Source organism: Hippopotamus amphibius, chromosome 4, assembly GCF_030028045.1.
Source record: "Hippopotamus amphibius kiboko isolate mHipAmp2 chromosome 4, mHipAmp2.hap2, whole genome shotgun sequence".
Classification (NCBI taxonomy): Eukaryota; Metazoa; Chordata; class Mammalia; order Artiodactyla; family Hippopotamidae; genus Hippopotamus; species Hippopotamus amphibius.
The window spans coordinates 184,989,368-185,006,072 of NC_080189.1; the positions used below are offsets into that span (position 1 = coordinate 184,989,368).

The 16,705-nt window shown below is 42.6% G+C and overlaps 2 protein-coding genes across 7 annotated transcripts in view; both read left to right on the forward strand.

Annotated features, from left to right (window-relative positions):
• Positions 1-15: 15 nt before the first annotated feature.
• Positions 16-16,705, forward strand: part of TECPR2 (tectonin beta-propeller repeat containing 2) — a 93,632-nt gene continuing 76,942 nt past the window's right edge. For all 6 annotated transcript variants that reach the window (XR_009053094.1, XR_009053095.1, XM_057730654.1 and 3 more), the window contains exons 1-2: positions 16-138; positions 13,066-13,348. Coding sequence is in view for 4 of the 6 variants with exons in the window: in XM_057730654.1 (XP_057586637.1) it covers positions 13,130-13,348 (219 nt within the window). In the remaining 2 variants the exon portion in view is untranslated. The remainder of the gene's footprint in view (positions 139-13,065; positions 13,349-16,705) is intronic.
• Positions 8,397-9,077, forward strand: LOC130851002 (signal recognition particle 14 kDa protein). Its single transcript, XM_057730661.1, has one exon. The coding sequence runs from the start codon at positions 8,445-8,447 to the stop codon at positions 8,775-8,777; it is 333 nt and encodes a 110-aa protein (XP_057586644.1). The 5' UTR covers positions 8,397-8,444; the 3' UTR covers positions 8,778-9,077.

A 16,705-nucleotide genomic window follows, 5' to 3' on the forward strand; every position in this document is an offset into this window, starting at 1 on the left:
TCTGCCGCTCTAGCCCGCGGCGGAGCCAGCTGCCGCTCGGCGGTGCCGGCCCCGTTGCCCAGGGAACGGGCTCCCGGCAGTCCCCGCGGCCCGGAGTCCATCGCCGTCTCCTCCGGCCCGGCTGGGCCGCCGCGGGAGGTGAGTCCCGCTACGCCGCCCGGCCCCGCGCCCCGCCCTCGGCCTCCCCGCCGCCGCTCGCGCCGCCCCCGGGCCACCCTCCCGCGCCTCAGGGCCGCACTGCCCGTTTCGCCCCCTTTCCCGGACCCCGTCTCGCGCGCGCCGGCGGCCCAGGCCGAATGCCAAACGCCGTGGCATGCGAGGCTCCGAGCTAGCCGCCCGGCAGGAGCCGGCGGCCCGCCGACGCCTCCAGCGGCCCTGCGCCCCGCGCGCCCCGGCTCGCTCGCCCCCCCCTTCCCGTGCCTCCCGCGCCGGTGCCGCGCCCTCGCATCCCCTCTGCCCCGCAGGCCCGCGGCGCCGGGCGCCGTGGTCTTGTGATCGACGCCGCGTCCTGTGCGCCCCGCTCCGTCCCCGTGCCTTCATCCGCCCACCAGCGCCTGGCACCAGGCCTTGGCCCGTACCCAGTAGGTGCTCAGTGGGTGCCTGTTAAATGGATAGATGAACGACTCGTCTCTCAGTCCTGCTTTAATGCCTCCCTGGCAGAAGAGTGAGTGCGGGTTGAAGAGTGGGGTACCCTGGAGTCAGGCCCGGCTCACAGCGGTGCCCCCTCCTAGCTGTGTGCTCAGGGCAGGGGATGTCTCGGTAAACTTGAGTTGCATCGTCAGTAAAGTAGGGGTGGTAATAGTCTCTAGCGCTGGCTTGGTGGGAGGATGAAATGAGTCAGTGCGTGTGTGAATCGCTCAGCCCCGTGCCTGGCCCGCGGTCCATCTCAATAAAGGCTAGCCCCCCGCTCTCCTTACCCGCATACCCTGCTTCCTTTTCTCTTCCCTGCTCTTTGTTCTTCCTCACTTTCTCACTGAGATTCAGGCATTTTATTTTGTTCTGTTGCTTATGTTAACGTTTGTTGGCAGAGTGTGGGGTACCAGCCTGAATGCATCCTTGCCTTATCTGTTGGAGTGATCAGATGCACCTGAGGTTGACTTCCTTCCTGTAGACCAGGTCTTGATAATTTGAAGGAAAGGAGTTCTGGAAATCTCCAAACCCAGATCCGAGCATGGGCAGAATCTGGGAATAAAGCCACTGTAGCCCTTGTGGTCACCAGTGACTCCTGGCCTCCTAAGCTGCAAGGCATTTTGTACTTTATCACCTAGCTACAGTGCACGTTGGTAAAGTTCTGAACTTTCTTTTCTTTTCTTTCCTTTCTTTTTTTTTTTTTTAAACGTCCCTTGTTGGTTCATTCCGCAGGCAGTTATTTGGGGCCTGTTGTATGCCAGCCACAGAACCAGCTTCTAGGGATGCTGTGGCAGACCAGACAGACCCAGTTCCTGCCCTCAGGGAACTTTCAAACTTGAGAACCAGCAGGTGTAGACACAGGTGATGCTCTACTCGAGTTTTCAGGACTGGCTTGGAGATTGGTCGTACATTGGTGGTATAAGGATAGTCCTCTTCTGAAGGAGAGACTAGTAAGTAGCTTTTGTTAGGTTTAAGCTATTTTGTAGACATGTTGTCGTTTTCAATAGAAGATTGTCGCCTACTGGATTTGTTTTCAGTTTTCTCTTAGAGAAATTACACTTCAAGTTTGAGGAAGGTCTCATTTCATATTAGCTTCTGTAGCTTGAACAAAATGGCTCCTGGAACTTAGTGGGGAAAAAAGGAAGGAAACAGACATCAGGCAGAACAGTTGATTGAACTTAGAAAAATGAAGAACAGATGAGGAAACAGTTATACACATAATGAAGACAAGCTTTGGAGTCAAGTATGGAGAGATTTCTAGATACAGTGGTGCTTGAGGAGCTTGGCAGGATCCAGAGGGTGTAGCTGATGGCTCTGTGAACTGCTGAGGTGGAAGCAAGCTGTTCAAAGTGTGTGTCAATTTTAAATGAACGTACTTTGGATCCAGATACGAGACCAGTGAATTTTTGTGTGGTGATGGATGTAAGTGAGATGGAGTGGTTTTAGATTTTGTTCTATCATACTTGAGGAATTCTGGCACAGTGTTTTGAGAGAGATTAATTCAACAAATATGTGTTGAGCGTTGACTGTACCACACTTCCTGTTGGTCTTTTGAAGCCCTACAAACTTGTAGATGAGCAGGAGGTAGGTGAAGACTGGAAAGAAGCCATTGAGGAAGATAGAGAGCAAATCATGATGGTGCTGGCTGATAACTGCCCTCACAGAGTTCTTGAGAGCAGAGAAAGACCAACTAAGCGTCAGAGGGAGTCTGAAGGCTTCCTGTGGAGAACTTGTTCTTACAAGATGTTTATGGGGGATGGGAAGAGGACGAAAGGGACTTTGCAAAGTCATTGCAGGTCATGGTGTGTTCAGGGACTGTGGGGGGAAGCTGCCTGTGGCTGCAGTGTGGAGTATGTATAAGGAAGAGTAGCCTGAGATGAAGCTGGATACAAACTGGGTTGTTGAAATGCTGGACTTCGTGCTTTCAGGAGGCTTTAGCCCTGAGCATTGGCTAGCCAGCCGGCTTGGGATCAGGGAAGTAACAAAACTTCATCTGGAAGGTGAATGACTGCCTCCATGTCACTATGTCCACCATAAGGTTTTAACACTTAAAAGAATAGTGGCTGTTGTAGCCAGACTGTAAAAATAGACCATACAACTGGAAGTGACTAATTGTCACTTCCTAGAGATTTTGGAGACAGTCCTCAAACCAGTTGTTGCTGTCAGGGTGCTCTGGCCACTTACGGTCATTGTACTAAGTAGGTGGTTTAGACTTTGTCTTATTAGCCCAGCTCCAGTTTTTAAAAACTGCCCATCAGGCATTTGGGTGCTGTCAGTCCGCGTGACGGTCAGCTGCCACCTTCCAGGTGTATGGGGTTGTGGTACTAATGGGGGAGGGAGTTATCCTGCCTCAAAGAAGAATGTTGTGATGTTTTATATTTTTAATGGAAATATTCCTGACCAGGGAAGCATTATTGATTTAAAGATTGGATTGAGAATATTCTTTGGCAGTAAGACCTGAAGTTAACATTTTATTCATTCATTCAACAGATCTTTATTGAACATCTCCCTTGTGCCAAAGATATTGTTAGGTACTAGGCTTTTCATTGGTAAACTGAGAATTTGTGTTGCTTACACTCTCATGAGAGAGGTGATCATTAAACTGTTTATCAAATAAAGTAATTAAAGGTTGTGATGAGAATTATGAAGGACATAAATAAGATGATATGTTAGAAGGAAGAGGGGATTGCTGGATACTGCAAGTGATCTGGTCGGGGAAGGCCCTTCTGAAACCAAGTGTGTGGAGTGAGATGAACAAGTGTACGGGGAGCAGTCAGTTCTGAAGCCTGAAGAGGGGAGGAGTGGGTCAGTGGAGCTAGAGCTTGGAGGATAAGTGGAGAGAGATGGAGATGTGCAGAGCCAGGAAGGGGTCAGACCACACAGGGCCTTGTAGGCCACAGAAAGGTATTTGGTCCTTCTCAGAGCACTGGGGAACCACTGAAGAATTTTGAATAGGGTGAGTGGTAGGAGATCTACCCATTTCTCTTTCAAAGAACGTTTTTTTTTTAAACACTTTTTTCAGAGCAGTTTCAGGTTCACAGCCAAACTGAGGGGAAGCTACAGAAATTTCGCATATACTCCCTACCCCTGCACATGCATCGCCTCCCCCATCATCCAAATCCCCGCCATACTGGGACGTTGATTACAGCTGATGCACCTGCATTGCTACAGCGTAATCACCCAGACCCCGTAGCTCACTTTAGGGTTGGTGTTGTGCATTCTGTAGGATTGGGCAAATGTGTAGTGACGTGCATCCATCATTATGGTGTCAGTATTTTTATTGCCCTAAAAATCTTCTGTGCTCTGCCTGCTTATTCCTTCTCCTCCCCCACCCACACCCTGGCATCCACAGGTCTTTTTACTGTCTCCATAGTTCTGCCTTTTCCAGAAGTTGCATAATCAGAATTACACAGCATGCAGACTTTTCAGATTGCCTTCTTCCACTTAGTAATGTGCACTTCAAGTTCCTCCATGTCTTTTCATGGCTTAACAGCCCATTTCTTTTTAGTGCTGAATAATATTCCAATGTCTGGATGTACCAAAGTTGAGTCATACACTTACTATAGGACATCCTAGTTGCTTCCAAATTTTTACAATTATGAATAAAGGTGCTGTAAACATCGTGGTGAAGGTTTTGTGTGGACTTAAGTTTTTAACTCCTTTAGATAAGTACCGAGGGCTGCAGTTGCTGGGTCATATGGTAAGATTATGCTTAGTTTTGTAAGAAACCTTCAAATTGTCTTCCTAAGTAGCTGTACCATTTTAATTTTTATTTATTTATTTATTTTATTTATTGGCTGCATTGGGTCTTCATTGCTGCGTGTGAGCTTTCTGTAGTTGCGGATAGGATAGTGGGGGCTACTCTTCATTGCAGCGTACAGGCTTCTTATTGCAGTGACTTCTCTTGGTGCAGAGCATGGGCTCTAGGCGTGCCGGCTCAGTAGTTGTGGTGCACAGGCTTAGTTGTTCCATGGCATGTGTCCCAGACCAGGGCTCGAACCCATTTCTCCTGCATTGACAGGCAGATTCTTAACCATTGCGCCACCAGGGAAGCCCAGCTGTACCATTTTGCATCCCCACCAGCAACGAATGAGAGTTCCTGTTGCTCCACAGTCTCACCAGCATTTGGTGTTGTCAGTGTTCCAGATTTTGGCCATTCTAATAGGTGTGTTGTGGTATCTTTTTTTTTTTTAATATTTATTTATTTTTTTTGGCTGCGTTGGGTCTTTGTTGCTGCGCACAGGCTTTCTCTAGTTGCGCTTAGCGGGGGCTACTCTTCATTGTGATGCGAGGGCTTCTCATTGTGGAGGCTTCTCATTGTGGAGGCTTCTCATTATGGAGCCCAGGCTCTAGGCACATGGGCTTCAGTAGTTGTGGCACTTGGGCTGTGGAGCGCAGGCTCAGTAGTTTTGACGCACGGGCTTAGTTGCTCTGAGGCATGTGGGATCTTCCTGGACCAGGGCTCGAACCCATGTCCGCTGCATTGGCAGGTGGATTTTTTTTTTTTTTGGCACACGGGCTTAGTTGCTCCGTGGCATGTGGGATCTTCCTGGAGCAGGGATCGAACCCATGTCCTCTGTATTGGCAGGCGGATTCTTAACCACTGCGCCACCTAGGGAGCCCGGCAGGTGGATTTTTCACCACTGAGCCACCAGGGAAGTCCCATGGTATCTTGTTTTAATTTGCATTCTCCTGATGACATGTGGTGTGGAGCATCTTTTCATAGACTTATTTGACATCTGTATGTCTTCTTTGGTAAGTTGTTTATTAAGATCTTTGGTCCATATTTTAATTGAGTTGTTGAGTTTTAAAAGTTCTTTGTATACTTTGGATAACAGCCCTTCATCAGATAGGTGTTTTGCAGATATTTTTCTTCCAACCTGTGGCTTGTTTTCTCCTTCATTTGACATTGTCTTTTGTAGAGCACAGATTTTTAATTCTAATGAAGTCTGGCTTACCAGTTACTTGATCATGCCTTTGGTGGTGATGTTTAAAATGTCATCTTCATACCCAAGGTCATCTAGGTTTTCTCCTGTATAGCCTTCTAGAAGTTTTGTAGTTTTTGTGCTTTACGTTTAGGTCTGTGAACCATTTTGAGTTAATTTTTGTGACGGGTGTAAAGTCTCTGTCTAGATTCACTTTTTTATATGTGGATGTCCAGTTGTTCCAGCACCATTTGTTGAAAAGTCTCCAGCACCATTTGTTGAAAAGTCTATCTTTGCTCCATTGTATTGCCTTTGCTCCTTTGTCAGAGATCAGTTGCTTGTATTTATATGGGTCTGTACCTGGGCTTTCTCTTCTCTTCTCTTGATCTATTTGTTCTTTTGCCAGTACCACACTGTCTTGATAACTGGTGCTTTATAATAAGTTTTGCAGTCAAGTAATATCAGTCCTCTAACTTTGTTTTTCCTCCTTCAATATTGTGTTGGCTATTCTGGGTCTTTTGTCTCTCCATATAAACTTTTGGGATTACACTGAATCTGTGGATCAAGTTGGGAAGAATTGACATCTTAACAATATTGAATCTTATCTGTGAACATGAGGTATCTCTCCATTTATTTAGTTCTGCTTTGATTTTGTTCATGTGAGTTTTATAATTTTCCTTGTATACTCTTTATATATTTTGTTAGATTTATACCAAGGTATTTTGTTTGGGGGGATGCAAATGTAAATGATATTGTGTTTTTAATTTAAAATTCCACTTGTTCATAGCTGGTGTATAGGAAAGTGATTGACTTTTATATATTAATCTTGTATCCTGCAACCTTGCTATAATTGCCTATTAGTTTCAGGAGCTTTTTTTTTTTTTTTTTTTATTGATTCTTTTGGATTTTCTACATAGATGAACATGTCATCTGCAAACAAAGATAGTTTTATTTCTTCCTTCCCAATCTGTATACCTTTTATTTCCTTGTCTTACTGCATTAGCTGAAACTTCCAGTATGATGTTGAAAAGGAGTGGTGAGAGGGGGACATCCTTGCTTTGTACCTGATCTTAGTTGAGGAAGCTTTGAGTTTCTCACCAGTAAGTATGATGTTAGTTGCTGGGCTTTTTCGTAGATATTCCTTATCAGGTTGAGGAAGTTCCCCTTTATTTCTGGTTTACTGAAGCTTTTGTAATGAAAGTGTGTTGGAGAGCTGATTTTTCTTCTTCTTTTGTTTTGTTTTTGTAATAGCTTCATTGAGAATTCACATACCGTATATGTTAACCATTTAAAGTGTACAATTTAGTGTTTTTTTGTATATTCACAGTTATGCAAGTACCACTACAATCAATTTTAGGACTTTTTATCACCCTAGAAAGAAACCCCATACCCTTTAGCAGTCATCCCCACCCTACTCTCTTCTCCCAGCTCCAGGCAATCACTGATCTACTTTCTGTCTATAGATTTGCTAATTCTGGCTATTTGCTTATTTCATGTAAATGAAATCATCCAATGTGTGGTCTTTCGTATCTGTCTTCTTTCACTTAGCATAATGTTTTCAAGGTTCATCATGTTGTAGCATATATCAGTACTTCATTCCTTTTTATTGCTGAATAATATTCAGTTGTATGGATATACCACATTTTGTTTATCCATTCATCAGTCGATGGACAGCTGAGTTGTTTTACTTTTTGGCTATTATGAATAGTAATATGAAACTCCACATACAAGTTTTTGTGTAGACATATGTTTTCATTTCTCCTATATAACCTAATCGCTGTGTATTCTCACTATACAACTAGGTGTAGAATTGCTGGGTCATGTGGTAACTCTATGTTTAACCTTTTGAGGAACTGCCAGACTTTTCCACAGTGACTGCCTCAGTTTTTCTACCAGCAGTGTGTGAGGGTTCCAGTTTCTCCACATCCTCATTAACACTTACTGGTCTTTTTGATTATAGCCATCCTAGTGAGTATGAAGTGATATCTCATTGTGGTTTTGTTTTGTATTTTCCCTGGTGATTAATGATGTTGAGCATCTTTTCATGTGCTTATTGGCCATTTGTATGTCTTCTGTGGAGAAATGTCTATTCAGATCTGTTGCCCATTTAAAAATAACCTTTTAATTATTGAGTTTTAAGAATTTTTCATGTATTCTGGATACAAGTCCTTTGTCAGATATATGATTAATAAGTATTTTCTCCCATTCTGTGGGTTTTCTTCACTTTTCTTGATGGTATCCTTTGGAACACAAAAAATTTTTTAATTTTGATGAAGTCAGAAAGCTCATTCTTACTGTTCTGTGTGAATCTGGATTCCGGGGGCAAGTGTGGAAGCAGGAGAGCAGTTGTTACAAGTACAGTGCGGTGGTCCAGGTGAGAGGTGTGCTGGCTTCATCTCAGGCATGGCCCCAGAGTTGGTGAGAAGGGGCCAGCTGTGAGGTCGGTTAGGAGATAGAGCTGATGGAATAAGGTGAGGGATTGCTATAGGGGTGAGGGAGAGAGAGAGATCACGGATGAGTGCTAGGGTTTCAGCTTCAATAATTTTGATCCAAAATTTGATTATGCTGTCTGTTACCTGCTACAGAATTATGGTAATCCAAAATTTGATTATGCTGTTACCTGCTACAAAAATAAAATAAGTAGGACCTAATGAAACTTCAAAGCTTCTGCACAGCAAAGGAAACTATAAGCAAGATGAAAAGACAACCCTCAGAATGGGAAAAAATAATTTGCAAATGAATCAACAGACAAAGGATTAGTCTCCAAAATATATAAACAGTTCATCCAGCTCAATATCAAAAAAATAAACAACCCAATCAAAAAATGGGCAGAAGCCGGTTCCGACTTGTTGGGGGTTATGCTGACGAAGCGGAGCCGGCAGCGCCAGGATGGTGCTGCTGGAGAGTGAGCAGTTCCTGACGGAGCTGACCAGGCTCTTCCAGAAGTGCCGGTTGTCGGGCAGCGTGTTCATCACCCTGAAGAAGTATGATGGTCGAACTAAACCCATTCCAAGGAAAGGTCCTGTGGAGGGCTTTGAGCCCTCAGACAACAAGTGTCTGTTAAGAGCTACTGATGGGAAGAAGAAGATCAGCACTGTGGTGAGCTCCAAGGAAGTGAATAAGTTTCAAATGGCTTATTCAAACCTACTGAGAGCTAACATGGATGGCCTGAAGAAGAGGGACAAAAAGAGCAAGAGTAAGAAGAGCAAAGCAGCGCAGTGAAGGGCACCAGATTTCTCGCTTTCACCAACTAACCACTGAATTGCTATTTTTCCTTTGGTTTTTACTTTTGGCCACAAGGCTGGGTTTCTGATTTCCCTACAATAACTGTTTTCATGTGAGATTAGGGTCATTTTTGGATGGAAGAAGGGCTGCAGTGTTTACAGGGTAGTTATAAGACGCCAGTTTGTTTTAGATCTGGCTAAGCGGTCTGTGTTGTATGGTTGTATATTCCTGGATAATAGTTTATAGTCTCTGTAGCCATCTGTGAAGAGCACTGTATCATTAAACCTGTATTTATCAGCAAAAAAAAAAAAAAAAAAAAAAAAAAAAAAAAAAAAAATGGGCAGAAGACCTAAATAGGCATTTCTCCAAAGAAGACATACGAATGGCCAAGAGGCACGTGAAAAGCTGCTCAATGTCACTAATTATTAGAGAAATGTAAATCAAAACTACAATGAGGTATCACCTCACACAAGTTAGAATGGGCATCATCAGAAAATCGACAAACAGTAAATGCTGGAGAGGGTGTGGAGAAAAAGGAACACTCTTGCATTGCTGGTGGGAATGTAAATTGATGCAGCCACTATGGAAAACAATATGGAGGTTCCTTGCAAAACTAAAAATAGAACTACCATAAGACCCAGCAGTCCCACTACTGGGCATATACCCACAAAACACCATCATTCAAAAAGACACATGCACTCCAATGTTCATTGCAGCACTATTTACAATAGCCAGGACATGGAAGCAACCTAAATGTCCATCAACAGATGAATGGATAAAGAAGATGTGGTACATACATACAATGGAATATTACTCAGCTGTAAAAAGCAATGAAACTGGGACATTTTTAGAGACATGGATGGACCTAGAGACTGTCATACAGAGTGAAGTGAGTCAGAAAGAGAAAAACAAATACTATATATTAACACACATATGTGGACCATAGAAAATTGGTACAAATCGACTGGTTTGCAAGGCAGAAATAGAGACACAGATGTAGAGAACAAACATATGGACACCAAGTGGGGAAAGTGGGGAGGGTTGGGGGTGTAGCGAATTGGGAGACTGGGATACCAAATTGTATGCTGTAATTATATGCAGTTTATTGTAAAAAATAAAAAAAAGTTAAAAAAAAATTTTTTTAATGGCGCTTGGCCAGTGAGTCCTGCACTCCTTTCTTGCACATTTGAAGTTGCTTTTGGGTGTATGATCACTGATTGTGCCAAGGAGACGGTTCCAGAGCCTTTGACCTTCCATATTATCGTCTAATACTTCCTAAGCCACCTCAAATAAACATACTTTCTAAGTTAGGATAGTGTACCTGCTTTACAAGTGCAGTTTCAAAGCAAATCCTCTGCCCCCTTCTAACCAGACTGCAACCTCAAAGCCCCTTCTGTGTAGAGCTTATGGAGCTCTCAGTGAACACTATCAGTTCAAAGAATGAGTTTTTGAACTCTAAATGTCATAATTTGACAGAGCTACTTTGAGGAAAAAGACTATTAAGGGAGCAATTAATATTAGGTGACATTTGTGAAGTGCTTAGTACTTCTGCTTGCTTCCTAGGAGATCTCATCAGCTACAACAGAAATTAAAACACTTTGAGAAAATCTTGGTTTATGAATATATAGTGTGTTCTCTGCAGTTTTTTTGTATAGTCATGAAAAATCTTATTCTGGGGAATTTTTAATGACATGGCAGATGCTCATGATTTATTAAGTGAAAAACTCTGTGTGCAGCCTGCACACATGTAGCTATACCCTATCTACATGTGTACCTTCTCTCTATGAAGTGATTGTGAGCGGCGTTTGTTTCATTCTTTGTACTTTTCTGTATTTCCACATTTTTATAGTGAACACTTATGACTGGTAAAAATAGGATTTTATTTTAAAAACATCACGTAAATTACGGCACAGCGGTGTGTCTGTGTGCACACACCCATCGAGGAGACGTAGCTGTGCTGCTCCTGCTCTGCCCTTCTGCTTGACGGTGAGGAGGCTGTTGAAATGAGAACAGCATTTCTCACCTGTAAAGTGAAGAGAACAGTGGTGCCTGCCTCCTGAGGTTTTCTGTGAGGATTTAATGAGTTCGTGTGCTCAGACAGCTTCCATTAAGTAACAGTGTTTGCTCTTACCATTATTGCTGTTTTCATTGTCATTTTGGCTTTAGTGTCCCGTGTCCTTAAGATGGCCTACGTGCTTTTCCAAGGTGTCTGACTGTGGCTGTTCCCACTTGAGTGTGCCTGACAGCCTTTTCACTTTCATTTGATCTCAAGGTCATGTGAGTCTTGCCCACCTCTCTGGAGTACTTGTACAGACCAAGGATTGGGGGGCATGGATGTCTCTTAGCCAAGGCAGTCTTGCCCTGGCAAAGTTGTGGTTTTATGAACTATGCTGCTGTATGGACAGGGTCAGCATTCACAGTCAGAATTTCTGTTGTACTGGGCACTTAAAACTGTGACCTTGGGCAAATTTCTGAACCTCCCAGAGCTTCAGCTTATGCCAAAAGAGGGTATATTAATGTTCTTAACCATCGCAGAGGGATTTTATTATTGTTTACTTACCTTTAGGAAAAGTGCTTGTAGGTTACCCTGCCTACTTGACTGTGTGTATTGTCTATTGTGACTCTCAAACAAAATAGGAATCTGAAAATACTCTACAGACCTAGAGGATTTTTATTCCAGCATTGAACTGGGACTGTGTTGGAGAAAAGATGATATTTTGCTTCTTTTAAATTCTTGTCACTCATTCCTTTCTTGCAGATTTTCTTTTTTCATAACTCATTCATTTATTTAATAAATACTTGGTGCGTTCAATGTGCCTGACCCTTTTCTAGGTGCCAGGGGCTGGGGGGTAAGTAAGGTGGATGTGGGCTCTGCTCTTGGGGGGCTTACAGACCAGTGGTGGAGGGGTCAGGCAGAGTTGGCTATCAACAGGAGAGGAAGAGGATGTGCGGAGAAAGTGAAGCAGAGGGTGGGGATGTGACAGTGCTTTGGCAAGGGCTCAGGACTTGAAGGGCGAAGGCCTAGATTCAGGTCTTGCCCGTGTAGTCTTGGGTGAGTCTTGTGACCCTCTGGCCCCCAGTAGCTTATGTAGAAGTTTGTAGGATAAGGATTAAATGGGTGAGTGAGCACTTTGTAGATTATAAGCACTGTGTGACCATTGAGCATCTTTACTGAGGGCAGCTTTGAATCCAGATTTTCAGGAGGTGTGGGTGTCAGTGTGGAACAAATAGGAGGTGCTGGGTAGCTGAGGTTCTGAGTGCTGTGAAGGCTGTGGTCATTTCTCCACCACCCTGACACAGTATTCCTGCATCTGGATTGGTCCACTGTTCTAGTGCAGTGTCTTTACTGTTTCTTTTCCATATTCTTTTTTTTTTTTTTTTTTTTTTTTTGGCTGTGCGGCTTGTGGAATCTTAGTTTTGCAATCAGGGATCGAACCTGTACCCGCTGCAGTGGCAGCGCCGACCACCAGGGAATTCCTCTTTTCCACTTTCTGTCCTTCCTGGTGGGCTTCAGAGTTCTGGATGTTTGCAGTGAAGCTTTCTCCACACTCTAGTCCACACTGCTGTCTCCCTTTTCTCATCAAGATCCACAGATTAGCACGTAATCACATCTGGTTTTGTGTCTCTTCACAGTTTCTTTTGCCTCCCTGACTAGGTCATAAACTAGTTGAGATTCAGAACTAATTTTTTTAAATTAATTAATTAATTTATTTATTTTTCGCTGCACTGGGGCTTTGTTGCTGTGCACGGGCTTTGTTGCTGTGCATGGGTTTTCTCTAGTTGCAGCTAGTGGGAGCTACTCTTCATTGCAGTGCACGGCTTCTCTTGTTGCAGAGTGTGGGCTTCAGTAGTTGTGGCGTGCAGGCTCAGTAGTTGTGGCTCACAGACTCTAGAGCACAGGCTCAGTAGTTGTGGCGCACAAGCTTAGTTGCTCTACGGCATGTGGAATCTTCCCCGACCCAGGGCTTGAACCCATGTCCCCTGCATTGGTAGGCAGATTCTTAACCACTGAGCCACCAGGGAAGTCACAGAACTATTTTCAATATTCTTTTCACCCCTTCCCCCCCTTTATCACAATGTAAATTACAGGGACCAGCACATATTGAAGTTAGTTTTGAATTAAAATGCTCAAAAGTGATCTTAATGACACTTGGTTTACTTTCTAGGTTTAATTAAGCTCCTACTATAATTTATACCCACCTGAAAGTTCCTTGTTCCCACTGTTAAACCTGCCTTCTCTTTGCATGACTAGACATTGAAAGTGTTATAATGCCTTGTTCTTTAGCCCCCAGGTTTCCCTAGATGCCAGTCCTTGTCCTGCCTGAAGATTATCTGTGAAAACCTTGGCCATGGCATCCGTATCAGATCCTATTACTTTCAGAGAGTTCTGCCCTTTGTACTATCTCCTCAATGCCATTCCCACAAAGATCCAGAAGGGGTTCCGCTCCATGGTGGTCTACCTCACGGCCCTCGACACCAACAGGGACTACATTGCCGTGGGCAGCAGCACTGGCATGCTCTACCTGTACTGCCGGCACGTGAACCAGATGAAGAAGTACAACTTTGAGGTGAGTCTTGCTTGTCTTCACCTAATCCCTTGTGAGCCCTGGCTAATGTTTAACATGCTTGCGAGTTCTAGGAGGGGGTAATTTGCTTCTGATTTGCTAGAATATGGCCTGAGTGCCCTACCCAAACATTTCTTTACAACCACCTTTAATTGAGGTGGAGTACAACTAAAAAATGTTGATATTTTAACTTTTTTTTCCTGCCTCCAAAAATCCAATGTTACTTTAAAAGAGAACATTGTAGTATTTAACACTTAATAGAAAACTTTGAAAGTAGGCATGTTTTTCTGTTCTCTTTTTTGTTTTGTTTTGGTTTTGGCCACATTGCACGGTATGCAGGATCTTAATTCCCCAACCAGGGATCGAACCTGTGCCCCCTACAGTGGGGGCACGGACTCTTAACCACTGGACCACCGGGGAAGTCCCTCTAAGCATTTTCTAAGTGTTTTGTTTCTCAAAGTACCTTGCCTGACTTACTCAAATAATCTCTAGTTATTCTGGTGAAATTATGAAAAAAGGATCAGGATCAGTGTTGGCTAGCTGCTAGAACATGTACATCTTAAATGAGGTCACTTCTGTAGAACACGGCCGTTGACGTCCTGACTGACTTCTGTTCTGTGTTGGTTGACTCAGGCGTCTCTGTGTATTGCAGATGTTGGGGGCTGGGGTGGGGGTAGACTATCACTGAATTCACCCCTTAGGTAATATCTGTGATTTATGAGTCCGTGGGTTTTGTGAGAGACTCAAGGGTGACTGAGTTGTGGCTCCTGCCTTATGACCTCGTGGGGCTCTACTTTGTGGTTAGTGGACTTTTACAGACTAAAACCAGGCTTTTGTGTTTGAGAAGTATTTACAAATATCTATATTTTAATCAATATTCAACTTAAAGTTTAATTTTAAAAGTTTTTCTTAAGCCTCTATACTCAATTTAAAATAACACAAATGGTTAGTATGCATGTAGCACTTACCATGTGCCAGACATTATTGTAAACTGTTATATACATTAACTCATTTCATCCTCACATCTGTGAGGTAGAAGTTTCATCATCCCCATTTTACCAGGGAGGCTACTGAGGTACAGAGAGGTTGAGTAACTTGCTAGGTACTTAGGAAGTGGTGGCACCATTGTCTGAACTTGGGCAGATTGGCTCTAGAGTTTATATTTGTATTTTTTGTATAACAGTTAAAACTATTGCTGTTTCTTTTCTTTGATTAATAGCTCATAGATTTGACTGATCAGATTCCCCGCACATTTAAGACCATTACATAATCTTTAAAACTATGGTTATGAATTAATATATCTGAACTCTCTCAAATATTTCAGCACTTAACAAGGAAGACTTATGAATCCAGCAGTGAACCCCTAACAGGATAGACCTACGAAATCAGTGCCCAAACACATCATAATCAGACTTCTAAAAACTAAAGACAAAGAGAAATCTTAAAAGTAGCCAGAGAAAAATGACACATTATCTGTAGGGCACAGTGATTTGAAGGACCACAGATTTCTCATCAGAAACTATGAAGGCTAGAAGACAGTGGTACAACATTTATAAGTGTTGAAAGAAAAGACTTGTCAGCTCAGAATTTTTACCCACCAAAAAGATCTGTTAGGAAACAAGGTGAAATAAAAATCGTCTCAGATGAAGGAAACCTAAGGGGATTCATTGTCAGCAGACCTGCTCTAAATAATTGCTTCAGGAAGTTCTTCAGCCAAATGAGAAATGATACCAGAAGGAAACTTGGAACATCAATAATGAAGAAAGAATAATAGTAAATACAATAGGCTGTTTCTCTCCTCTTGAGTTCTTTAAAGTATATTGGACAGCAAAAATTATAACATTGTCTGATTGAGTTTTCAGTGTGTATAGATGTAGTGATATATAAGACAACTATAAAGTAAAAGTGGGGAGTAAGGGACCTATATGATAGTAAGGTTTCTACATTCTACTTGAAGAGGTAGAATATCGAGTCTGGATAGATTTTGAAAAGGTATGTGTGTATATACATACATATATACACACACATATATATTCCCACATTTGATATGGTAATCCTTAGGGCAAGCACTAAAAACCCTGTACAACATGGTATAGTAAAAAATCACTATAGGCATACCAAAATGGACTTTTAAAAATATTGAGACAACTCACAGGAAAGCAAGAAAGGGCAAGCAGAAGAAGGGAAAACAGAAGGAACAACAGAAAACAAAATGATAGACCTGAGTCAAAACATTCCATTAAAAAAAAAAAAAGCCAGTAAATGGAAATGATCCACACACATCAATTAAAAGAAACGATTGGAATGGAGAAAAGAATTGTGAACCAACTATATGTTTTCCATAAGAAACTCAATTCAAATACAGTGATATAGATAGGTAAAAAGTAAAAGGGTGAAAAAAAAATACCATGTAAATGCTTATCAAAAGAAATTTGAGTGGCTCTATTAATATTCAGAGTAGTCTGAGCAAAGCAGTAACCAGTGAGACAGTATATGATGATAGAAGGGTCAGTTCACTAAGAAGGCATAGCAGTCCTAAGTGTGTGTGCTCCTTAACAACAGAACTTTGCAGTGTGTGAAGCAACAGCTGACATAGCTGAAAGAAGAAGCAGAAAAATGCACAGTTCTAGTTAGAGACTTCAGCACCCTGTTGTCAGTAATAGAAGTAGACAGAAAATCAGCAGGGATATGGAAGAACCGAGCAACCCCATCCACCTTCGTGATCTGATTGATGTTTACAGAACACTCCACCCAGCAGCAGCTGAGTACACATTCTTTACAAGTGAACACGGAACATTCCCTAAGACAGACTGTATTCTTGGTCATAAAACACACCTCAATAAATTTAAATTGGTGCAGACTTTATATAAAACCACAAACATTCAATTTGTAAAAAATGCAGTATCTGTGAAGCACAATAAAATGAGGCATGCCTGTAACTATTTTTTAAAATTTCAGCCACCAAACACAAAAAACTTAAGGAAACAAGAGTTTAGTACTCCCCGGAATGAAAGTACAAATTACACCTGGTGCCATTTTCATAGTTTTACCAGGATCTAGTTTTCTGTTTATCGTGTGATGAGCCCTGTGAGTTTTGAAGGAATGTGATGTGCTAGGACAGCCTCTGCAGGGATGGGCAGAGTTTAGGGGAGTCTGGTACAAATTACTGGACCCAAGAAGAGTAGAAGGGAATCCTGGGGAAAATTCCATATGTAGATTTTTAGCTGGTTTTCCCTTACTGAGGGACTGCAACCAAGTGTATTTTACTGGGGCCAAAATCCACACTTGTCAGCTCTGAATATTGAAAGCATTTTTTGAACACCCAGTGGGTATAGAATACAAGCTTATTATTGTGGAGAA

Coding starts and splice junctions, on each gene's coding strand:
- LOC130851002 (XM_057730661.1), top strand. CDS start 8,445: ATGGTGCTGCTGGAGAGTGAGCAGTTCCTGACGGAGCTGACCAGGCTC.